At 45.5% G+C, this 25,504-nt stretch overlaps 1 protein-coding gene across 11 annotated transcripts in view; it reads left to right on the top strand.

The window, feature by feature from the left end:
* Positions 1 to 25,504, top strand: part of garnl3 (GTPase activating Rap/RanGAP domain like 3) — a 185,098-nt gene that overhangs the window by 99,308 nt on the left and 60,286 nt on the right. For 6 of the 11 annotated variants that reach the window (XM_090233956.1, XM_090233951.1, XM_090233955.1 and 3 more), the window contains exons 5-16: positions 4,914 to 5,032; positions 5,377 to 5,441; positions 5,952 to 6,015; positions 8,023 to 8,049; positions 8,269 to 8,344; positions 8,436 to 8,534; positions 8,831 to 8,934; positions 10,873 to 10,981; positions 14,584 to 14,629; positions 14,779 to 14,885; positions 22,128 to 22,243; positions 23,421 to 23,525. In XM_090233956.1, coding sequence (XP_090090082.1) covers positions 4,914 to 5,032; positions 5,377 to 5,441; positions 5,952 to 6,015; positions 8,023 to 8,049; positions 8,269 to 8,344; positions 8,436 to 8,534; positions 8,831 to 8,934; positions 10,873 to 10,981; positions 14,584 to 14,629; positions 14,779 to 14,885; positions 22,128 to 22,243; positions 23,421 to 23,525 — 1,037 coding nt within the window. Of the gene's footprint in view, positions 1 to 4,913; positions 5,033 to 5,376; positions 5,442 to 5,951; positions 6,016 to 8,022; positions 8,050 to 8,268; positions 8,345 to 8,435; positions 8,535 to 8,830; positions 8,935 to 10,872; positions 10,982 to 14,583; positions 14,630 to 14,778; positions 14,886 to 22,127; positions 22,244 to 23,402; positions 23,526 to 25,504 lie in introns of all 11 variants that reach the window. The other 5 variants (XM_090233947.1, XM_090233953.1, XM_090233950.1 and 2 more) reach the window with 1 other exon arrangement.

Genomic DNA, 25,504 nt, shown 5'->3' with positions numbered 1-25,504 from the left:
TGGAATTAACTCTGTAACCACTCTGAATTAACCCTGTAACCACGCTGAATTTACCCTGTAACCACGCTGAATTAACCCTGTAACCACACTGAATTAACCCTGTAACCACGCTGAATTAACCCTGTAACCACACTGAGTTAACCCTGTAACCACTCGGAATTAATACTTAAAAGTAACCTTTTGAGTTGTTTCTGTTTTAAACCTGTAACCACTATGGAATTAACCCTGTAACCACTCTGAATTAACCCTGTAACCACGCTGAATTAACCCTGTAACCACGCTGAATTAACCCTGTAACCACACTGAATTAACCCTGTAACCACACTGAGTTAACCCTGTAACCAATACGGAATTAACTCTGTAACCACACTGAATTAACCATGTAACCACTATGGAATTAATGCTGTAACCACTCTGAATTAACCATGTAACCACTATGGAATTAATGCTGTAACCACGCTGAATTAACCCTGTAACCACTATGGAATTAATGCTGTAACCACGCTGAATTAACCCTGTAACCACTACGGAATTAACGCTGTAACCACGCTGAATTTACCCTGTAACCACTACGGAATTAACCCTGTAACCACTACGGAATTAATGCTGTAACCACGCTGAATTACCCTGTAACCACTACGGAATTAACCCTGTAACCACTACGGAATTAACCCTGTAACCACTACGGAATTAATACTTAAAAGTAACCCTTTGAGTTGTTTCTGTTTTAAACCTGTAACCACTATGGAATTAACCCTGTAACCACTCTGAATTAACCCTGTAACCACGCTGAATTAACCCTGTAACCACGCTGAATTAACCCTGTAACCACACTGAATTAACCCTGTAACCACACTGAGTTAACCCTGTAACCAATACGGAATTAACTCTGTAACCACACTGAATTAACCATGTAACCACTATGGAATTAATGCTGTAACCACTCTGAATTAACCATGTAACCACTATGGAATTAATGCTGTAACCACGCTGAATTAACCCTGTAACCACTACGGAATTAACCCTGTAACCACTACGGAATTAACCCTGTAACCACTACGGAATTAATACTTAAAAGTAACCCTTTGAGTTGTTTCTGTTTTAAACCTGTAACCACGCTGAATTAACCCTGTAACCACGCTGACTTAACCCTGTAACCACGCTGAATTAACCCTGTAACCACTACGGAATTAACGCTGTAACCACTACGGAATTCACCCTGTAACCACTACGGAATTAACGCTGTAACAACGCTGAATTAACCCTGTAACCACTACGGAACTAACCCTGTAACCACATGGAATTAACCCTGTAACCACACGGAATTAACCCTGTAACCACGTGGAATTAACCCTGTAGCCACTATGGAATTAACCCTGTAACCACGTGGAATTAACCCTGAAACCACACAGAATTAACCCTGTAACCACGTGGAATTAACCCTGTAACCACACAAAATTAACCCTGTAGCCACTATGGAATTAACCCTGTAACCACGTGGAATTAACCCTGTAACCACGTGGAATTAACCCTGTAGCCACTATGGAATTAACCCTGTAACCACGTGGAATTAACCCTGTAGCCACTATGGAATTAACCCTGTAACCACGTGGAATTAACCCTGTAGCCACTATGGAATTAACCCTGTAACCACGTGGAATTAACCCTGTAACCACACGGAATTAACCCTGTAACCACGTGGAATTAACCCTGTAGCCACTATGGAATTAACCCTGTAACCACGTGGAATTAACCCTGTAACCACACGGAATTAACCCTGTAACCACGTGGAATTAACCCTGTAACCACGTGGAATTAACCCTGAAACCACGCTGAATTCATTCGTAAAAAATTCATCCATATTACAATGAATTTCATAGTGAAACTATGAACAACTATGAGATCAGGTTGTTTGAATAAATGTATTTGAGTATTTTCAAATACTGTACATTGCAATATTCAGCGACTTGTTTTTCAAATAAAAATATTTCAACACTCTAAACACCTTCAAATATCTGTCAAATTAATTGAAATACGCTAAATATTATATAAACCCAGGTCTGACATACTCACACACACACAGATCCTTCCATAGCTACAGTGGACCTGCAGACACAGCCCGGCACAACCCAGAAAGAAGCAGACAGTAAGAGGAAAATGGTGGGCAGAGGCTCACTTCTCACGCACACACACACACACACACGCACATGCATATGCACACACACACCCGCTGGGAGATAACAACATTAGCATCTGACTGGCTCCCTAGTCAACATGAGCAGCCAGCAGCCTCCTGAGAGCCTAGTCATGGTGGTCGTTAAAAATGCATTACCCCCCTCCTTCCTTCCCTCCTTCTTCCTTCTATCTTTCAGCTAGGTGGGTGGGGGGTCTTATACTTTTTAAACACAGAACAAAACAAGGCCCCAAGTCTAAGTCCAAGTGAACTGATTCAAATCAGAATAAATACCTTTCATAGAGGGAGTCAGGGGAACAGTGAGTAGAGAAAGAGATGGAGAGAGAGGTGGAGAGAGAGAGAGAGAGAAAGAAAGGGATGGAGAGAGAAATAAATCAATGGAGAGAGAGAGAGAGAGGTGGAGAGAGAGAGAGAGAGAAAGGGATGGAGAGAGAGAGAAAGAGAAAGAAAGGGATGGATGAGAGAGAGGTGGAGAGAGAGAGAGAAAGAAAGGGATGGAGAGAAAGGGATGGAGAGAGAGAGAAAGAAATAAAGAGAGGGAGAGAAAGGGATGGAGAGAGAGAGAAAGAAAGAGAGGGAGAGAAAGGGATGAAGAGAGAGAAAGAAAGAAAGAAAGAAAGGGATGAAGAGAGAGGGGGGCGAGAGAAGGCAGAGTTCCTGTTTTTAATTGGGTTTCGGGGTTCTGGTCAGTGTTAGGTCTGAATACGTTGCCGTGTCAACCAGGTAGAGAGGGCGCTGAATGTGAAGCGGTTCTGTTGTGTATGACCCACATGCACGCACACATCCACACCCACACACACGCACATGCACACACATGCACATACACTCACACATATAGTGGGGCAAAAAAGTATTTAGTCAGCCACCAATTGTGCAAGTTCTCCCTCTTAAAAAGATGAGAGAGGCCTGTAATTTTCATCATAGGTACACTTCAAATATGACAGACACAATGAGAAAAAAAATCCAGAAAATCACATTGTAGGATTTTTAATGAATTTAATGGCAAATTATGGTGGAAAAAAGGTATTTGGTCACCAACAAGCAAGATTTCTGGCTCTCACAGACCTGTAACTTCTTCTTTAAGAGGCTCCTCTGTCCTCCACTCGTTACCTGTATTAATGGCACCTGTTTGAACTTGTTATCAGTATAAAAGACACCTGTCCACAACCTCAAACAGTCACACTCCAAACTCCACTATGGCCAAGACCAAAGAGCTGTCAAAGGACACCAGAAACAAAATTGTAGACCTGCACCAGGCTGGGAAGACTGAATCTGCAATAGGTAAGCAGCTTGGTTTGAAGAAATAAACTGTGGAAGCAATTATTAGGAAATGGAAGACATACGAGACCACTGATAATCTCCCTCGATCTGGGGCTCCACGCAAGATCTCACCCCGTGGGGTCAAAATGATCACAAGAACGGTGATCAAAAATCCCAGAACCACACGGGGGGACCTAGTGAATGACCTGCAGAGAGCTGGGACCAAAGTAACAAAGCCTACCATCAGTAACACACTACGCCGCAAGGTACTCAAATCCTGCAGTGCCAGACTTGTCCCCCTGCTTAAGCCAGTACATGTCCAGGCCCGTCTAAAGTTTGCTAGAGAGCATTTGGATGATCCAGAAGAAGATTGGGAGAATGTCATATGGTCAGAAGAAACCAAAATATAACTTTTTGGTAAAAACTCAACACATCGTGTTTGGAGGACAAAGAATGCTGAGTTGCATCCAAAGAACACCATGCCCACTGTGAAGCACGGGGGTGGAAACATCATGCTTTGGGGCTGTTTTTCTGCAAAGGGACCAGGACGAAGGAAAGAATGAATGGGGCCATGTATCGTGAGATTTTTAGTGAAAACCTTCCATCAGCAAGGGCATTGAATATGAAACGTGGCTGGGTCTTTCAGCATGACAATGATCCCAAACACACCGCCCGGGCAACGAAGGAGTGGCTTCGTAAGAAGCATTTCAAGGTCCTGGAGTGGCCTAGCCAGTCTCCAGATCTCAACCCTATAGAAAATCTTTGGAGGGAGTTGAAAGTCCGTGTTGCCCAGCAACAGCCCCAAAACATCACTGCTCTAGAGGAGATCTGCATGGAGGAATGGGCCAAAATACCAGCAACCGTGTGTGAAAACCTTTTGAAGACTTACAGAAAACGTTTGACCTCTGTCATTGCCAAAAAAGGGTATATAACAAAATATTGAGATAAACTTTTGTTATTGACCAAATACTTATTTTCCACCATAATTTGCAAATAAATTCATTAAAAATCCTACAATGTGATTTTCTGGATTTTTTTCTCTCTTTTTGTCTGTCATGTACCTATGATGAAAATTACAGGCCTCTCTCATATTTTTAAGTGGGAGAACTTGCACAATTGGTGGCTGACTAAATACTTTTTTGGCCCACTGTATATTCAAGCAGATACATATGCATGCATGCACACACTACTCAACATTCCATACAGGAAAAACTAGACCTCACCGTGACTTCCTGACAGAAAGGAACAGAAACTCTCATGACCACACAACAAACAAACAAACAAACGACAGAAAAAACAATTATAAATCAATTCAAAACGAAAACTAGCATTCACATAGTGAATAGTGCCTAGTGCCTCCCCGTTTCACTCAGTTTGGGAATGTTTTCTCCTGTTTCGTCCCTAGTAAGTGTGTGACAGTGTGTGACAGTGTGTGTAACATTGTGTGTTTCCCCCCCAGTCCACCAGAACTATATTGGTACGGATGCAGAGAAGAATCCCTTCTACCTGTCTGTGGTTCTGTCCGACCAGAACAACCAGCGGGTCCCTCAGTACAGAGCCATCCTCTGGAGGAAGACAGTAAGGATCTAGAATTAGATCACCCTTCCCAAAGCCTATTGGTATTGGTACAAATTGACTTTTTGCACAGATCTAGGATCAGCTTACTCTCACAAAATCATTCACCTTAAGCATTGGTCTTGTTGGAATTTGGCTTTAGATACAGATTTAGGATCAGCTCACTCTCCCCATAGCAAAACCTTGATCATTAAGGTGAAATATGCATATCTGATCTTACTGTAGATCTGTGTCTGGATGGAGGTCCATCTTCTGTTCAGATAGATGATTAGACTAATTATGAAGACTACTTTCCACATCCACACCTGAGATAATCTCCTCTCCTCTCCTCTCCTCTCCTCCCCCAGGGAACTCTGAAGATCAGTCTGCCATACAGCCCCACCAAAACACTATCAGTCAAATCCATCTTAAGGTGAGAACTGCTCAGGATGCCATTCAATATATATATAGAGAGAAAGAAAGGGATGGAGAGAGACAGACATGGGACCAGGCTAAGATATAACCAATAAATCAGGGTAAAAACACATGGAGAAATTTGTTGTGGATATGTAGTCTGTTGTATTTAAATGAACAGCAACATGAAAATATGCTTTAAGATAATTATGGAATAGATTGGACGTACAAGATGTAAACCTGTCTTTAAACACTTATCTTTTCTCCTCTCCTGAACTTTTCTTCTTCTCCTCCTCTTCCTCTCCTCCTCCTCCTCTCCTCCTCTCCTCTGCTCTCCTCCTCCTCTCCTCCTCTTCCTCTCCTCCTCCTCCTCTCCTCCTATCCTCTGCTCTCCTCCTCCTCCTCTCCTCCTATCCTCTCCTCCTCTTCCTCTCCTCCTCCTCCTCTCCTCCTCCTCCTCCTCTTCCTCTCCTCCTCTTCCTTTCCTCCTCCTCCTCTCCTCCTATCCTCTGCTCTCCTCCCCCTGCAGTGCGATGAACCTGGACAGGTTTGAGAAAGGCCCGAGGGAGATTCTCAACCCAGAGATACAGAAGGTGAGATCACACTGTGTCAGCCACAGAGATACAGAAGGTGAGATCACACTGTGTCAGCTACAGAGATACAGAAGGTGAGATCACACTGTGTCAGCCACAGAGATACAGAAGGTGAGATCACACTGTGTCAGCCACAGAGATACAGAAGGTGAGATCACACTGTGTCAGCTACAGAGATACAGAAGGTGAGATCACACTGTGTCAGCCACAGAGATACAGAAGGTGAGATCACACTGTGTCAGCTACAGAGATACAGAAGGTGAGATCACACTGTGTCAGCCACAGAGATACAGAAGGTGAGATCACACTGTATCAGCCAGTGAGAAACAGATGTAGGATCTTCATTTGATCACTTGTTTTGCTGTGTTTGTTCCTGCACCACAGTAAATGCAGTAGCCTGGACTGCCGCTATTAGGCATTATTTTCCACTATCGTCCGGTAACTGGTTCATACATAAAACATCCTCCATTTTGGCTGCAGGCGTTGGTTTCCTCTTTAACGCGATTTAAAGGCCTGTCGGTAGAAAAACTTACGGATGGTGCACACCTCATGAGTCTGTTGTTTACCCCTGGCTGAACGCGGTGGACAACATCAGGAAGTAGCATTAGCCACTCTAGCATGGTGGTGGAAAATAAGGTTTTATTAAGACAGCAGGTGTATTTTGCCTGTTTCTTTCCACCAACAGGCCATTTAATCAAGTTAAAGAGGAATCCAACGTCTTTGCAGCCTGAATGGAGGATGTTTTATGTATGAACCGGTCGCCGGGGAGCACAAGTCTATTACCGGCTGTGCAGGACGCCAGTGACAGATGACAGATGACAGTGACAGATGACAGACGCCAGTGACAGATGACAGTGACAGACGACAGATGACAGTGACAGATGACAGATGACAGACGCCAGTGACAGATGACAGATGACAGTGACAGATGACAGATGACAGTGACAGACGACAGTGACAGATGACAGTGACAGACGCCAGTGACAGATGACAGATGACAGTGACAGATGCCAGATGACAGTGACAGACGACAGTGACAGATGACAGTGACAGATGACAGATGACAGATGACAGACGCCAGTGACAGATGACAGGTGACAGATGACAGTGACAGACGACAGTGACAGATGATAGATGACAGATGACAGACGACAGTGTCAGATGACAGTGACAGACGACAGTGACAGATGACAGATGCCAGTGGCAGATGACAGATGACAGTGACAGACGACAGTGACAGATGACAGATGACAGTGACAGACGACAGTGACAGATGACAGACGGTGTAAGGAATAATAGCGCCATCTGGTGGAAGCAGGTCTAGAAATGCAGATGAGCCTTGTGATTTACATAAATTCACTGAAAATACACACTAAAACACGGTTATATTAACAGTATTGCACTCTTCATGTAGCCTACTTTTGGACAGCTAATAGCCTAACCACGAGCAATAACAATAACAAATTCTTCAACTTTTATAGTGCTATTCATTACAAAATCATCTCAAAGTGCAATGGAGCAACATGCAATTCAAAAGAAAAAAAACTCACAACATCATGAGATGGACAGCCATTAGAAAGTCCATGGCTTGAGGGGTCATCTAAAGGAGGTGGTCAAGCAGGGAGAGAACGTCCAGGGGCAACCAGGCAGGCAGCACGGTCTCATCAAGGTGTCTCGCTGTCTCTGGCTTTTCCGTAGTAAAAACGGATCAAGCAAAATGATTGGCTAAAATTTCAAGTCCTGTTTCTGCAGGATTATTTTGTTGTGATAATACAGGTCAAATTAAGAGCCTACATCTGTATATAACAGTCGTGTTCTAACTCTATTTCTATGGTATCAGGCCTATACTGTAACAGATCTGGGAGTCATTTGGGAGTCGTTGGACATTGGGAGTCATTTGGGAGTCATTGGACATTGGGAGTCATTTGGGAGTCATTGGACATTGGGAGTTATCGGAGTCATTGGAGGGTCAACTGATGATAACTGTGGTGTGTTTTCTCTTCATAGGACCTACTGGTGTTGGAGGAGCAAGAGGTATTCATTTATTTATTCTGTTATAAATATAATTGAAGTGGATATTGTAGATATTGGTGTTGAGCATGGTCATACTAGAGATTTCCTTCTCCTTTTCTACCGGGGTTGTTTTTCTGGTTTTGGCAAATTATAGAAGTTAAATTATAATTTATAATTTATATAACACTAGGGGATAGTGGCCCTTTAGATGTACAATATATCTGTCTTATCATTTGTCAGGGTTCTGTCAACTTCAAATTCGGTGTCCTGTATGCCAAAGATGGACAGCTCACAGACGACGAGATGTTCAGCAACGGTAAGTCACTATTATTGTGAGTAATAGGTATTGAAGTATCAATGTCGTATGAGCTGTAGTTTGACCCCTGCTCTCTCATCTGTTCCTTCAGAGTCTGGGAGCCAGAGCTTCGATAAGTTCCTTAACCTCCTGGGTGACACCATCTCCCTGCAGGGCTGGGCAGGCTACCGTGGTGGGCTGGATACCAAGAGTAAGACACCACACACACACACACACACACACACACACACACACACACACACACACACACACACACACACACACACACCATGGGTTCTGCTATTAATGATTGTTTTTCCATTTCAACAGACCATGGAGATGTCTTTCATTCACATTCCCTCTTTTAAGATTACTCTTTCTCTAACACTCTTCCCTCTCCTCCTTCATCTTCTGCTCCCACTGCTCTATCCTTCTCAACCCTCCTCTCCCTACCCCCTCTCGCTCCATCCCCTCCCCCTCTCTATCTCTCTCACTCTCTCTCTCCAGATGACACTACAGGAATGAACTCCATCTACACAGTGTACCAGGGCCATGAGCTGATGTTCCATGTCTCCACCATGCTACCCTACTCCAAGGAGAACAAGCAGCAGGTGTGGGTGCATTCATGAGTGTGTGTGTGTGTGTGTGCCTGTTTTGTCTTTACATGGCGTCAGTCCTCCAGAGCTGCAGAGCTATATATAACCATCCTCCCTCTGCGTCAGTCCTCCAGAGTTACAGAGCTATATATATAACCATCCCTCCCTCTGGGTCAGTCCTCCAGAGTTACAGAGCTATATATATAACCATCCCTCCCTCTGGGTCAGTCCTCCAGAGATACAGAGCTATATATATAACCATCCTCCCTCTGGGTCAGTCTTACAGAGCTATATATATAACCATCCTCCCTCTGGGTCAGTGCTCCAGAGCTCCAGAGCTATATATAACCATCCTCCCTCTGGGTCAGTCCTCCAGAGCTCCAGAGCTATATATAACCATCCTCCCTCTGGGTCAGTCCTCCAGAGTTACAGAGCTATATATATAACCATCCCTCCCTCTGGGTCAGTCCTCCAGAGATACAGAGCTATATATATAACCATCCTCCCTCTGGGTCAGTCTTACAGAGCTATATATATAACCATCCTCCCTCTGGGTCAGTCCTCCAGAGCTCCAGAGCTATATATAACCATCCTCCCTCTGGGTCAGTCCTCCAGAGTTACAGAGCTATATATATAACCATCCCTCCCTCTGGGTCAGTCCTCTAGAGCTACAGAGCTATATATATAATCATCCCTCCCTCTGGGTCAGTGGTGCATTCTTTTCTCTCTCTCTTCTACTTCTCAGTCCTCCGACCTCTGACACTCTCTCCCCCGTGTAACCCTTTCACCCTCCTCTTTCAACCCCCCTTCATTCTCTCTTTCTATTATCTCCCCTCTGCTTATCTCACCCTCCCTCCTTCTTTCTCTCTCTCTCTCTATCTCTCCCTCCCTCTCTCCCTCTCTCTCTCTCTCTCTCTCTCTCTCTCTCTCTCTCTCTCTCTCTCTCTCTCTCTCTTCTGTATCAGATTGCTAATCTCCAGTTACTCTTACTATCTAGCATACAGAATGATGTTCAGTCATATCCTTTCAGTTAGTCTTTTATCTGTTCAAGGTCAGAGTTGTTGAGATGCAGAGGAAATAGCAAGTACTCTCTTGTCCTTGGTCTTTCAATCTCCATTCACTTACTCTAGAGGAAAAAACACATACACACAGATGCACGCAAACAAACACAAAGGCGTACACACACACCTAAACGAGTCAGACAAGATACCTCTATTGAAAAATAAGAAACAAAGTATTGACATTCTACACTAAAACATTTGTACCTTACGACCTAAAAGCCTCTTCGTGTCTTCGTGTCAGACAATGCTACCACTTGCTACTGTTTGGAGTGTGTGTGACTGGAGAGAGTGTGTGTGTGTGTGTGTGTGTGTGTGTGTGTGTGTGTGTGTGTGTGTGTGTGTGTGTGTGTGTGTGTGTGTGTGTGTGTGTGTGTGTGTGTGTGTGTGTGTGTGTGTGTGTGGTCTGACTCAATAAGATGTCATTCAGCACTTATTTAACTTGTTTATTGTATGACGTATCTCATTTTCTTTTCTCTCTCTATCTGTCTGTCTGTCTCTCTCTGAATCTCTCTCTCTCTCTCTCTCTCTCTCTGAATCTCTCTCTCTCTCTGAATCTCTCTCTCTCTCTCTCTCTCTGAATCTCTCTCTCTGAATCTCTCTCTCTCTCTCTCTCTCTCTCTCTCTGAATCTCTCTCGCTCTCTCTCTCTCTGAATCTCTCTCTCTCTCTGAATCTCTCTCTCTCTGAATCTCTCTCTCTCTCTCTCTGAATCTCTCTCTCTCTCTGAATCTCTCTCTCTCTCTCTCTGAATCTCTCTCTCTCTCTCTGAATCTCTCTCTCTCTCTCTCTCTCTCTGAATCTCTCTCTCTCTCTCTCTCTGAATCTCTCTCTCTCGCTCTCTCTCTCTCTCTCTGAATCTCTCTCTCTCTCTCTCTGAATCTCTCTCTCTTCAGGTAGAGAGGAAAAGACACATTGGGAATGACATCGTCACCATAGTGTTCCAAGAGGGAGAGGACGCGTCTCCGTCATTTAAACCCTCCATGATCCGATCCCATTTCACACGTATCCTTCCTTTATGGCCAATCAAGCACAACCAGGAAATGGTCATCCCTGACGTTCACAATACCATGGACATTATCGCTTGTACCCCCTGCCAGTGTCAATAAGCTATGCAAGGCGAAAGTAAACAACATAGCGATTTCTTTTACCAGATCTACTTTTTGCAGGCGCAACCTGTTAAATTATCAAATCAAATCAAATTTATTCATATAGCCCTTCGTACATCAGCTGATATCTCAAAATGCTGTACAGAAACCCAGCCTAAAACCCCAAACAGCAAGCAATGCAGGTGTAGAAGCACAGTGGCTAGGAAAAACTCCCTAGAAAGGCCAAAACCTAGGAAGAAACCTAGAGAGGAACCAGGCTATGTGGGGTGGCCAGTCCTCTTCTGGCTGTGCTGGGTGGAGATTGTAACAGAACATGGCCAAGTTGTTCAAATGTTCATAAATGACCAGCATGGTCAAATAATAATAATCACAGGCAGAACAGTTGAAACTGGAGCAGCAGCACGACCAGGTGGACTGGGGACAGCAAGGAGTCATCATGTCAGGTAGTCCTGAGGCATGGTCCTAGGTGCTCAGGTCCTCCGAGAGAGGGAAAGAAAGAGAGAAAGAGAGAATTAGAGAGAGCATACTTAAATTCACACAGGACACCGGATAGGACAGGAGAAGTACTCCAGATATAACAAACTGACCCTAGCCCCCCGACACATAAACTACTGCAGCATAAATACTGGAGGCTGAGACAGGAGGGGTCAGGAGACCCTGTGGCCCCATCCGAGGACACCCCCGGACAGGGCCAAACAGGAAGGATATAACCCCACCCACTTTGCCAAAGCACAGCCCCCACACCACTAGAGGGATATCTTCAACCACCAACTTACCATCCTGAGACAAGGCCGAGTATAGCCCACAAAGTTCTCCGCCACGGCACAACCCAAGGGGGGGGCGCCAACCCAGACAGGAAGATCACATCAGTGACTCAACCCACTCAAGTGACGCACTCCTCCTAGGGACGGTATGAAAGAGCCCTAGTAGGCCAGTGACTCAGCCCCTGTAATAGGGTTAGAGGCAGAGAATCCCAGTGGAAAGAGGGGAACCGGCCAGGCAGAGACTGCAAGGGCGGTGCGTTGCTCCAGAGCCTTTCCGTTCACCTTCCCACTCCTGGGCCAGACTACACTCAATCATATGACCCACTGAAGAGATGAGTCTTCAGTAAAGACTTAAAGGTTGAGACCGAGTTTGCGTCTCTCACATGGGTAGGCAGACCATTCCATAAAAATTGAGCTCTATAGGAGAAAGCCCTGCCTCCAGCTGTTTGCTTAGAAATTCTAGGGACAATTAGCAGGCCTGCGTCTTGTGACCGTAGCGTACGTGTAGGTATGTACGGCAGGACCAAATCAGAGAGATAGGTAGGAGCAAGCCCATGTAATGCTTTGTAGGTTAGCAGTAAAACCTTGAAATCAGCCCTTGCCTTGACAGGAAGCATGTAAATCTTGGTGAGCCAAACTCCCACATTTTTTTTAGATGCAAGCCAGCAAATCGACAACACACAACACAGCAGAGCTTTATTTTCAGCATCATGGAGTGAATCCTTACCACCGCTACACCTGGCTATCAGCAGAGCCTTGTCTGGCAGCAAAACAATTATTTCAGTCTCGTTTACTGCCTTTTTAAAAACATTGCTGATATGGCTGACTTGCTTAAACAACTGTGGTTTCTACTGCCAATTGAGATGTACAAACTATGGCATAAGGGAACGATGAGCAGATAACAGGCAATCTGTACTTTTGATTAAGACATTAATGAGCAAGTTAAGAGGGACGTAGCCAATATATCTATTTGTTCAGCACTTTTGAAATGTACAGCGACATAATTCAGAACATTGGTCGTTCTTGCAGTATTCTCCCTGTACACCAAGTCAGAACTGTAGGATAAATAAAGGGGGCATATAAGCAGACAATGAAAGCTCTTACAATATTATATGATGACATTTCTCTAAAACAGGCTATAGGCACCACCAAGTCAGAACAGTAGGCTAAGTTATGAGGGGAAAGGGACCAAAATATCAGGGTGAATCACATGGGCTACTAACATATTACTACACAACATACACTTAGTATTACTCTCTTAGCTACAGTATACATATCTCCCTGACATATTACTACACAACATACACTTAGTATTACTCTCTTAGCTACAGTATACATATCTCCCTGACATATTACTACACAACATACACTTAGTATTACTCTCTTATCTACAGTATACATATCTCCCTGACATATTACTACACAACATACACTTAGTATTACTTATCTACAGTATACATATCTCCCTGACATATTACTACACAACATACACTTAGTATTACTCTCTTAGCTACAGTATACATTTCTCCCTGACATATTACTACACAACATACACTTAGTATTACTCTCTTATCTACAGTATACATATCTCCCTGACATATTACTACACAACATACACTTAGTATTACTTATCTACAGTATACATATCTCCCTGGTATATTACATAATTTATGCAGCAGCATACACTACATTTTTGAACTCACCTTGTTGTGCTGTGCCCACTTGAACAGGAAGGTGACAGGACGGTCCTTGTGTCTAAATTTTGTCATCAAACTTTGTCATCAGTCTGGCATTCTCTGAATTTATGGTGCTTTCAAGACAACTGGGAACTCTGAAAAAAACAAGGTTGAGTAATGACGTCGGGGATCTTCAGGTCGAAGCTTCAACCTTTTCTGGCCCTTGGTGTTGCATGTGAATGTTTATCATTTTAAGCATGGAAAAGAAACCCTTAAACCCAGTGTCACCAGAAAAGCATCCCCGTAACATCTCACCTCCTCCATGCTTCATGGAGGATCACGCATGCGGAGATCATCCGTTCACCTAGAGACAAAGACACAGAGGTTGGAACCAAAAATCTCAAATTTGGACCAAAGGACAGACTTCCACCAGTCTAATGTCCACTGCTCGTGTTTCTTGGCCCAAGCAAGTCTCTTCTTATTATTGGTGTCCTTTAGTAGTGGTTTCTTCGCAGCAATTCAATGATGGACTGTTGTTTCTCTTTGATTATTTGAGCTGTTCTTGTCATAATATGGACTTGGTCTTTTACCAGATAGGACTATCTTCTGTATACCACCCCTACAATGTCACAACATAACTGATTGGCTCAAATGTATCAAGAAGGAAGGAAATTCCACAAATGAACTTTTAGCAAGGCACACCTGTTAAATTAATTGCATGAAGCTGGTTGAGAGAAGACCAAGAGTGTGCAACGCTTTCATCAAGGCAAAGGGTGGCTACTTTGAATAATCTCAAATATAAAATATATTTAGATTGTTTAACACTTTTTTGGTTACTACATGATTCCATATGTGTTATTTCACAGTGTTGATGTCTTCACTATTATTCTACAATGCAGAAAATAGTAAAAAATAAAGAAAAACCCTGGAATGAGTAGGTGTGTCCAAACTTATAACTGGTACTGTATATCAACATCTGCCCTTGATGAAGGGTCGCCACTGGGAATCATGTATTGAGTGTTTGGGAGTTCATGTTACTTCCTTCATTTTACTGCCAGATATTTTTGCATTAGTTAGATACAACAGTCAGAACGACAGTTACAGGTATGAAGGGGTTTAGTTTCATTTTTGTTTCAGTTATGTATTTTATTCAGTGTTCATGTATTCCATGGCATTGTATTGACTCATGGCCTCTGTGTGTTCCTGTGAGTGTGTATGTGTGAAAAACAATAACAGGGTTTTGTGTGTTCTAGGTTGAAGATTTTCTCTGAGGAAAGTGTGCCACTGTTCGGACCTCCCCTCCCCTCACCACCTGTGTTTACAGACCACCAAGAATTCAGGGACTTTTTGTTAGTCAAACGTAAGACCGTGGACTTACTCTCCAAACTGTTTACACCTCTTCTGTTTACACCTCTAAGGTTTAGACCTCTTCTGTTTAGACCTCTTCTGTTTAAACATCTACTGTTTAAACCTCTACTGTTTAAACCTCTACTGTTTACAGTTCTACTGTTACACCTCTACTGTTTACAGTTCTACTGTTACACCTCTACTGTTTACAGTTCTCCTGTTACACCTCTACTGTTTACAGTTCTCCTATTACACCTCTACTGTTTACAGTACTACTGTTACACCTCTACTGTTTACAGTACTACTGTTACACCTCTACTCATGCATTGCAGTGACAAATTTGTTTAACTTCATCTAACGTTTATCGTAAAACCTTTATAAGGCCTATGTACATGTCACGGCTTTCTTCCTGAGAAGGAGAGGCGGACCAAAACACAGCGTGGTTATAGTTCATAGTTCTTTAATAAGAAAACTCAAACATGAACAAACTACAAAACAATAAACGTGAAAACCGTAACAGTCCTAACTGGTGCATAAAACACAAAGACAGGAAACAATCACCCACAAAATACCCAAAGAATATGCTGCCTAAATATGGTTCCCAATCAGAGACAACGATAAACACCTGCCTCTGATTGAGAACCAATCCAGGGAACCATAGACTTACCTAGACACCTAAAAGAACACAACCCCATAAATCTACAAAAACCCTAGACAAGACAAACACATAAATCACCCATGTCACACCCTGGCCTAACCAAAATAATAAAGAAAACAAAGATAACTAAGGCCAAGGCGTGACAGTACCCCCCCCCAAAGGTGCGGACTCCCGGCCGCACACTTAAACCCATAGGGGAGGGTCTGGGTGGGCGTCTGTCCACGGTAGCGGCTCTGGCGCGGGACGTGGACCCCACTTCACCATAGTCTTAGTCCGTTTTTGTAGCATCTTAGGAACGGCGACCCTCGCCACCGACCTAGGATTGGCAACCCTACTAAATGGCCCCACTCGACTGAGGGGCAGCTCCGGACTGAGGTAGCTCAGGCTTGTTGACGGCTCTGGCAGCTTCTGGCTGAATGGCGGCTCTGGCGGATCCAGGCTGACTGGCGGCTCTGGCGGATCCTGGCTGACTGGCGGCTCTGGCGGATCCTGGCTGACTGGCGGCTCTAGCAGCTCTGGACAGATGGGAGACTCTAGCAGCTCTGGACAGACGGGAGACTCTAGCAGCTCTGGACAGACGGGAGACTCTAGCAACTCTGGACAGACGGGAGACTCTAGCAGCTCTGGACAGACGAGGCGCACTGTAGGCCTGGTGCGTGGTGCCGGCGCTGGTGGTACTGGGCCGAGGACACGCACCTCAGGGCGAGTGGGGGGAGGAGAAACAGGGAGTACTGGGCTCTGGACACGCACAGGAAGCCTGGTGCGGGGGGCTGCCACCGGAGGGCTGGTGCATGTAGGTGGCACTGGATAGACCGGACCATGCAGGCGCACTGGAGCTCTTGAGCACCGAGTCTGCCCAACCTTACCTGGTTGAATGCTCCCGGTCGCCCTGCCAGTGCGGCGAGGTAGAATAGCCCGCACTGGGCTGTGCAAGCGAACCGGGAACACCATGCGTAAGGCTGGTGCCATGTACGCCGGCCCAAGGAGACGCACTGGAGACCAGATGCGTAGAGCCGGCTTCATGGCACTTGGCTCGATGCCCACTCTAGCCCGGCCGATGCGAGGAGCTGGTATGTACCGCACCGGGCTATGCACCCGCACTGGGGACACCGTGCGCTCCACAGCATAACACGGTGCCTGCCCGGTCTCTCTCGCTCTCCGGTAAGCACAGGAAGTTGGCTCAGGTCTCCTACCTGGCTTTGCCATACTTCCTGTGTGCCCCCTCCAATACATTTTTGGGGCTGACACTCGGGTTTCCAGCCCTGCTTCCATGCTGCCTCTTCAAACCGCCGCCTCTCTGCTTTGGCTGCCTCCAGCTCTGCCTTGGGGCGGCGATATTCCCCCGGCTGCATCCAGGGTCCATCACCGTCCAACTCGTCCTCCCATGTCCATTCCTCCTTGCGCGGCTCCTGCTGCCGCTTCTCCTGCTGCACCTTGGGGCGGCGACACTCCCCTGGCTTTGCCCAGGGTCCTCTCCCGTCGAGGATTTCCTCCCACGTCCAGAAGTCTTGATTGCGCTGCTCCTGCTGGCGCTGCCTGTCACGACGCCGCTTGGTCCTGTTGTGGTGGGGGATTCTGTCACGGCTTTCTTCCTGTGTAGGAGAGGCGGACCAAAACGCAGCGTGGTTATAGTTCATGGTTCGTTAGTAAGAAAACTCAAACATGAACAAACTACAAAACAATAAACGTGAAAACCGTAACAGTCCTAACTGGTGCATAAAACACAAAGACAGGAAACAATCACCCACAAAATACCCAAAGAATATGCTGCCTAAATATGGTTCCCAATCAGAGACAACGATAAACACCTGCCTCTGATTGAGAACCAATCCAGGGAACCATAGACTTACCTAGACACCTAAAAGAACACAACCCCATAAATCTACAACAACAAAAAACCTAGACAAGACAAAACACATAAATCATCCATGTCACACCCTGGCCTAACCAAAATAATAAAGAAAACAAAGATAACTAAGGCCAGGGCGTGACAGTACATGTACGTCACAAATGTTTTAAGATAATGTCACACATAAAGAGTGAATAAAAGCGACCCCCTCCTTTGTATAGGCCTCTAAGTAGATATGTGTGACCAACATAGTCATTGAGTGGGGTTAGAAGTCTGGATGGTTGTAGTTCTAGGCTTTCTTCAAGGCCCACCACAGAGTTGCCCCACCTATTTAGAGTAATTCCTGTCCTAGAACGGAAAGTCTTGTTTAGGTTCCACCTCGAAGAATGACGCACGCTGCTAATACATATCAGGAATTGGGGGTGGGAATGTTGTGGGGATTTCCACATGGAGCAGAGGAATAACAACAAATAGTATGTGAACACCTGCTCGTCCAACATCTGATTCCAAAATCATGGGAATTAGTATAGAGTTGGTCCCCCCTTTGCTGCTATAACAGCCTACACTCTTCAAATCAAATCAAAGTTTATTTGTCACGTGCGCTGAATACAACAGGTGTAGTAGACCTTACAGTGAAATGCTTACTTACAGGCTCTAACCAATGGTGCCAAAAAAAGGTGTGTGTGTGTGTGTGTGTGTGTGTAGGTAAGTAAAGAAATAAAACAACAGTAGAAAGACATTTGAAAAAAGAGTAGCAAGGCTAGCAAAGCAGGCCCAAACCATGATGCTGCCACCACCATGTTTGACAGTGGAGATGGTGTGTTCAGGGTGATGAGCTGTGTTGCTTTTACGCCAAACATAACGTTTTGCATTGTTGCCAAAAAGTTCAATTTTGGTTTCATCTGACCAGAGCACCTTCTTCCACATGTTTGGTGTGTCTCCCAGGTGGGTTGTGGCAAACTTTAAACAACACTTTTTGTGGATATCTTTAAGAAATGGCTTTCTTCTTGCCACTCTTCCATAAAGGCCAGATTTGTGCAATATACGACTGATTGTTGTCCTATGGACAGAGTCTCCCACCTCAGCTGTAGATCTCTGCAGTTCATCCAGAGTGATCATGGGCCTCTTGGCTGCATCTCTGATCAGTCTTCTCCTTGTATGAGCTGAACGTTTAGAGGGACGGCCAGGTCTTGGTAGATTTGCAGTGGTCTGATACTCCTTCCATTTCAATATTATCGCTTGCACAGTGCTCCTTGGGATGTTTAAAGCTTGGGAAATCTTTTTGTATCCAAATCCGGCTTTAAACTTCTTCACAACAGTATCTCGGACCTGCCTGGTGTGTTCCTTGTTCTTCATGATGCTCTCTGCGCTTTTAACGGACCTCTGAGACTATCACAGTGCAGGTGCATTTATACGGAGACTTGATTACACACAGGTGGATTGTATTTATCATCATTAGTCATTTAGGTCAACATTGGATCATTCAGAGATCCTGACTGAACTTCTGGAGAGAGTTTGCTGCACTGAAAGTAAAGGGGCTGAATAATTTTGCACGCCCAATTTTTCAGTTTTTGATTTGTTAAAAAAGTTTGAAATATCCAATAAATGTCGTTCCACTTCATGATTGTGTCCCACTTGTTGTTGATTCTTCACAAAAAAATACAGTTTTATATCTTTATGTTTGAAGCCTGAAATGTGGCAAAAGGTCGCAAAGTTCAAGGGGGCCGAATACTTTCGCAAGGCACTGTATGATGAACAGAGAGTAGCAGTAGTGTAAAAGAGGGGTTGGTGGGTGGCGGGACTGCAGATTGCCCGGTTAGCCAATGTGCGGGAGCACTGGTTGGTCGGGCCAATTGCGGTAGTATGTACATGAATGTATAGTTAAAGTGACTAAGCACATAAGATAAACAGAGAAACTGGGAAGGCTTTCACTAGATGTTGGAACATTGCTGCTGGGACTTGGGGCAGGCGCTGATGTTGGGCAATTAGGCCTGGCTTGCAGTCAGCATTCCAATTCATCACAAAGGTGTTCGATGTGGTTGAGGTCAGGGCTCTGTGCAGGCCAGTCTTCCACACCAATCTCGACAAACCGTTTCTGTGTGGACCTCGCTTTGTGCACGGGGGCATTGTCAAACAGGAAAGGGCCTTCCCCAAATTGTTGCCACAAAGTTGGTAGCACAGAATCGTCTACAATATAATTTTATGCAGTAGCGTTAAGATTTCCATTCACTGGAACTAAGGGGCCTAGTCGGAAAACATGAAAAACAGCCCCAGACCATTATTCCTCCTCCACCATGCATTGGGCAGGTAACATTCTCCTGGCATCTGCCAAACCCAGTTTCCACTGCTCCAGAGTCCAATGCCAGCGCGCTTTACACCACTCTAGCTGACGCTTGGCATTGCTCACATTGATCTTAGGCTTGTGTGCGGCTGCTCGGCCATGGAAACCCATTTCATGAAGCTCCCGATGAACAGTTATTGTGCTGACGTTGCTTCTAGAGGCAGTTTGGAACTCAATAGTGAGTGTTGCAACCGAGGACAGACGATTTTTACGATCTACGCACTTCAGAATTTGTCATTCCAGTACTGTGAGCTTGTGTGGCCTACCACTTCGCAGCTGAGTCGTTGTTGCTCCTAGACGTCTCCACTTCACAATAACAGCACTTACAGTTGACCGGGGCAGCTCTAGCAGGGCAGAAATTTGACGAACTGACTAGTTGGAAAGGTGGCATCCTGTGACAGTGCCATTTTGAAAGTCACTGAGCTTTTCAGTAAGGCCATTCAACTGCCAGTGTTTGTCTATGGAGATTGCATGGCTGTGTGCTTGATTTTATACACCTGTCAGCAACGGGTGTGTCTGAAATAGAATCCACTCATTTGAAGGGTCATGTAGTATATCAATCCATTATCTAAATTGCGGCCGAAAATTATTTCGGATCAATGGAATGGTCGAAAATTAGCAAAGAGCAAAGAGTCGGAAGAGGAAGCGAGACACCCAACTCAGCTTTTTTGTCTTTCATTAAAAGTAATTGATTTAAGTAGACCAGACACAGCAGCTATTGCAATGGTGTCTATCTATGGGAGACGCACCCCGTTAAGTAGACCAGTGAAATATCTTGATTTATCCATCATCTTTGTTGTAGCCAAAGATGATCTACACTGCTCAAAAAAATAAAGGGAACACTAAAATAACACATCCTAGATCTGAATGAATGAAATAATCTTATTAAATACTTTTTTCTTTACATAGTTGAATGTGCTGACAACAAAATCACACAAAGATTATCAATGGAAATCAAATTTCTCAACGCATGGAGGTCTGAATTTGGAGTGACACTCAAAATTCAAGTGGAAAACCACACTACAGGCTGATCCAACTTTGATGTAATGTCCTTAAAACAAGTCTAAATGAGGCTCAGTAGTGTGTGTGGCCTCCACGTGCCTGTATGACCTCCCTACAATGCCTGGGCATGCTCCTGATGAGGTGGCGGATGGTCTCCTGAGGGATCTCCTCCCAGACCTGGACTAAAGCATCCGCCAACTCCTGGATAGTCTGTGGTGCAACGTGGCCTTGGTGGATGGAGCGAGACATGATGTCCCAGATGTGCTCAATTGGATTCAGGTCTGGGGAACGGGCGGGCCAGTCCATAGCATCAATGCCTTCCTCTTGCAGGAACTGCTGACACACTCCAGCCACATGAGGTCTAGCATTGTCTTGCATTAGGAGGAACCCAGGGCCAACCTCACCAGCATATGGTCTCACAAGGGGTCTGAGGATCTCATCTCGGTACCTAATGGCAGTCAGGCTACCTCTGGCGAGCACATGGAGGGCTGTGCGGCTCCCCGAAGAAATGCCACCCCACACCATGACTGACCCACCGCCAAACCGGTCATGCTGGAGGATGTTGCAGGCAGCAGAACGTTATCCACGGCGTCTCCAGACTGTCACATCTGTCACATGTGCTCAGTGTAAACCTGCTTTCATCTGTGAAGAGCACAGGGCGCCAGTGGCGAATTTGCCAATCTTGGTGTTCTCTGGCAAATGCCAAACGTCCTGCACGGTGTTGGGCTGTAAGCACAACCCCCACCTGTGGACGTTGGGCCCTCATACCACCCTCATGGAGTCTGTTTCTGACCGTTTGAGCAGACACATGCACATTTGTGGCCTGCTGGAGGTCATTTTGCAGGGCTCTGGCAGTGCTCCTCCTGCTCCTCCTTGAACAAAGGCGGAGGTAGCGGTCCTGCTGCTGGGTTGTTGCCCTCCTACGGCCTCCTCCACTTCTCCTGATGTACTGGCCTGTCTCCTGGTAGTGCCTCCATGCTCTGGACACTACGCTGACAGACACAGCAAACCTTCTTGCCACAGCTCGCATTGATGTGCCATCCTGGATGAGCTGCACTACCTGAGCCACTTGTGTGGGTTGTAGAATCCGTCTCATGCTACCACTAGAGTGAAAGCATCGCCAGCATTCAAAAGTGACCAAATTTGGAGAAGGTGGGAAATTAGGTTTTGTCACAAGCCCAAATATATCCTACTTTGGCTAAAATTATGACATATTGACTTACATCATTGTGCGACATCATGGGTAATCTCTGACCATCATCTTTCAGCTCGAAAAAGTGGATTTCTACTGGCGTGGGCGTTTCAGCTTTTTATGGTGATCATTTTGGATGAGTGTGTGATTGTGTATGTTCTCACCATAACCCCACCCCCTCTCTACCCCCCCCCCCCCCCGTCTGTCCTTTAGTAATCAATGGAGAGAAGGCCACCCTGGAGACGCCCACATTTGCCCAGAAGCGCCAGCGGACCCTGGACATGCTGATCCGTTCCCTGTACCAAGACCTCATCCCTGACCTCCACAAGGTACAGCCCCGTCACACCCTACCTAACCCAGCCTGGTACAGCCCCGTCACACCCTACCTAACCCAGCCTGGTACAGCCCCATCACACCCTACCTAACCCAGCCTGGTACAGCCCTGTCACACCCTACCTAACCCAGCCTGGCCTATCCCTATGAGCCTAAGCCTACCTCTTGTCCTCTCCTCTCCTCTCCTCTCCTCTCCTCTCCTCTCCTCTCCTCTCCTCTCCTCTCCTCTCCTCTCCTCTCCTCTCCTCTCCTCTTCTCTTCTCTTCTCTTCTCCTCTCTTCTCCTCTCTTCTCCTCTCTTCTCCTCTCTTCTCCTCTCTTCTCTTCTCCTCTCCTCTCCTCTCTTCTCTTCTCTTCAGGTCTTTCTATAATCCTCTGGGGACAGTTTCCCAGACACAGATTAAGCCTTGGACTAAAAAGAATGCACAATGAAGATTCGCCATTAAAAGTACCCTGTTACCTTACCTATCTGACAACACATATCTAATGGGACTAAAGAGGCTTAATCTGTGTTACCGAAACCGGCTAGGGAGTGATAGTATAGCTTTCCCGTTGCACCAGTTTCTAGACACTGATCTGATCCAGCTTCTCTGGTCACTGTTTGTGCCATAGCCAGTTGAGCTGCCTACTTTTCTGAACCACTGCAGCTGTCCCCCTGACTACTGCAGACGGCATAACACTGGGACTAGATACTGCAATGCTGACTTTCTGAGGGGGGCTGACTTTCTGAGGGGGACTGTCTTTCTTCTCTCTCTGAACCTAATCTCTCTTTTGTTAACCTTCTCTATTTGTTTCTTTCTTTCCCTCTCTGTTTCTCTCTTCCTCTCCTCTCTCTTTATCTTTGTATTTTATTTTCTCCCTCTCTTTTTCTGTCCCCTATCTCTCTCTCTAATCCTCCCATTCTTCTTTAAATATTCTGATATGACTCAGTCCTATACTGCTGCTATGCTTCTGTCTCCACCCTGTCTCTGAGGCCCGCTTCTGTCTCTTTCTCTTCTTGTCTGTGTGTGCTTGTATATGTGTGTGTGTTTGTGTGTTTGTGTGTGTGTGTGTGTGTGTGTGTGTGTGTGTGTGTGTGTGTGTGTGTGTGTGTGTGTGTGTGTGTGTGTGTGTGTGTGCGTTCGTGTGTGCGTGCGTGCTGGTGTCCAATGTGCAGGTTCCCTTCTCTCCCCAGAACATGCTCAACAGACGCTCGTTTAGTGATGTGCTGCCGGAGTCGCCCAAGTCTGCCCGCAAGAAGGAAGAGGCACGACAGGCCGAGTTTGTCAGGATAGGACAGGTAATACAAACACAGCTAGGACATACAGTACACCCACACTAACACACACACAGCTAGGACATACAGTACACCCACACTAACACACACACAGCTAGGACATACAGTACACCCACACTAACACACACACACAGCTAGGACATACAGTACACCCACACTAACACACACACAGCTAGGACATACAGTACACCCACACTAACACACACACAGCTAGGACATACAGTACACCCACACTAACACACACACAGCTAGGACATACAGTACACCCACACTAACACACACACAGCTAGGACATACAGTGCACCCACACTAACACACACACAGCTAGGACATACAGTACACCCACACTAACATACACACAGCTAGGACATACAGTATACCCACGCTAACACACATACACACACAGCTAGGACATACAGTACACCCACACTAACACACACCCACACTAACACACACACAGCTAGGACATACAGTACACCCACACTAACACACACACAGCTAGGACATACAGTACACCCACACTAACACACACACACACACAGCTAGGACATACAGTACACCCACACTAACACACACACAGCTAGGACATACAGTACACCCACATTAACACACACACAGCTAGGACATACAGTACACCCACACTAACACACACACACACACAGCTAGGACATACAGTACACCCACACTAACACACACACACACACAGCTAGGACATACAGTACACCCACACTAACACACACACAGCTAGGACATACAGTACACCCACATTAACACACACACAGCTAGGACATACAGTACACCCACACTAACACACACACAGCTAGGACATACAGTACACCCACACTAACACACACACAGCTAGGACAATCAAAAAAAATCAGAATGCACCGGAGCAAGTTCAATATTTACATTGCCAAAGAAAGTGAAATAGATAATAAACAAAAGTGAAATAAACAAAAAAACAGTAAACATTACACTTCCAAAAGTTCCAAAAGAATAAAGACATTTCAATTGTCCTATTATGTAAATCTACAGTGTTGTAATGATGTGCAAATAGTTAAAGTACCAAAGGGAGAATAAATCAACATTAAAATGGGTTGTATTTACAATGGTGTTTGTTCTTCACTGGCTGCCCTTTTCTTGTGGCAACAGGTCACAAATCTTGCTGCTGTGATGGCAAACTAAACTATTTCACCCAATAGATATGGGAGTTTATCAAAACTCTGAGGGAAATATGTCTCTAATATGGTCATACATTTGGCAGGAGGTTAGGAAGTGCAGCTCAGTTTCCACCTCATATTGTGGGCAAAAGAGCACATAGCCTGTCTTCTCTCTTTATGCTCACTGACTCTGTACATAGTCAAAGCTTTCCTTAAGTTTGGGTCAGTCACAGTGGTCAGGTATTTTGCCACTGTGTACTCTCTGTTTAGGGCCAAATAACGTTCTAATTTGCTCTGTTTTTTGGTAAATTCTTTCCAATGTGTCAAGTAATTATATTTTTGTTTTCTCATGATTTGGTTGGATCTAATTGTGTTGCTGTTTCTCTCCTGGGGCTCTGTGGGGTGTGTTTGCGTTTGTGAACAGAGCCACAGGACCAGCTTGCTTAGTGGGCTCTTGTCCAGGTTTATTTGTCTGTACTGTAGGTGATGGCGAGTTGGCCTCCCGTGTGGTGCAGTGATCTGAGGCATTGTATCGCAGTTGCTAGCTGTGCCTCTAGAGATCCTGGTTCAAGGCCAGGCTCTGTCGCAGCCGGCCGCGACTGGGAGACCCATGGGGCGGTGCACAATTGGCCCAGTGTCGTCTAGGTTAGGGGAGGGTTTTGCCGGCAGGGTTGTCCTTGTCCCATCGCGGTCTAGCAACTCCTGTGGCGGGCCAGGCGCAGTACATGCTGACACGGTCGCCAGTTGTACGGTGTTTCCTCCGACACATTGGTGCAGCTGGCTTCCGGGTTAAGTGGGCATTGTGTCAAGAAGCAGTGCGGC

The sequence above is a fragment of the Oncorhynchus mykiss genome, chromosome 5 (genome assembly GCF_057628025.1).
Source record: "Oncorhynchus mykiss isolate SJ-2025 chromosome 5, ASM5762802v1, whole genome shotgun sequence".
Lineage (NCBI taxonomy): Eukaryota > Metazoa > Chordata > Actinopteri > Salmoniformes > Salmonidae > Oncorhynchus > Oncorhynchus mykiss.
The sequence above is the reverse complement of the archived record's forward strand: the minus strand, read 5'-3'. Positions and strand labels throughout refer to the sequence as shown.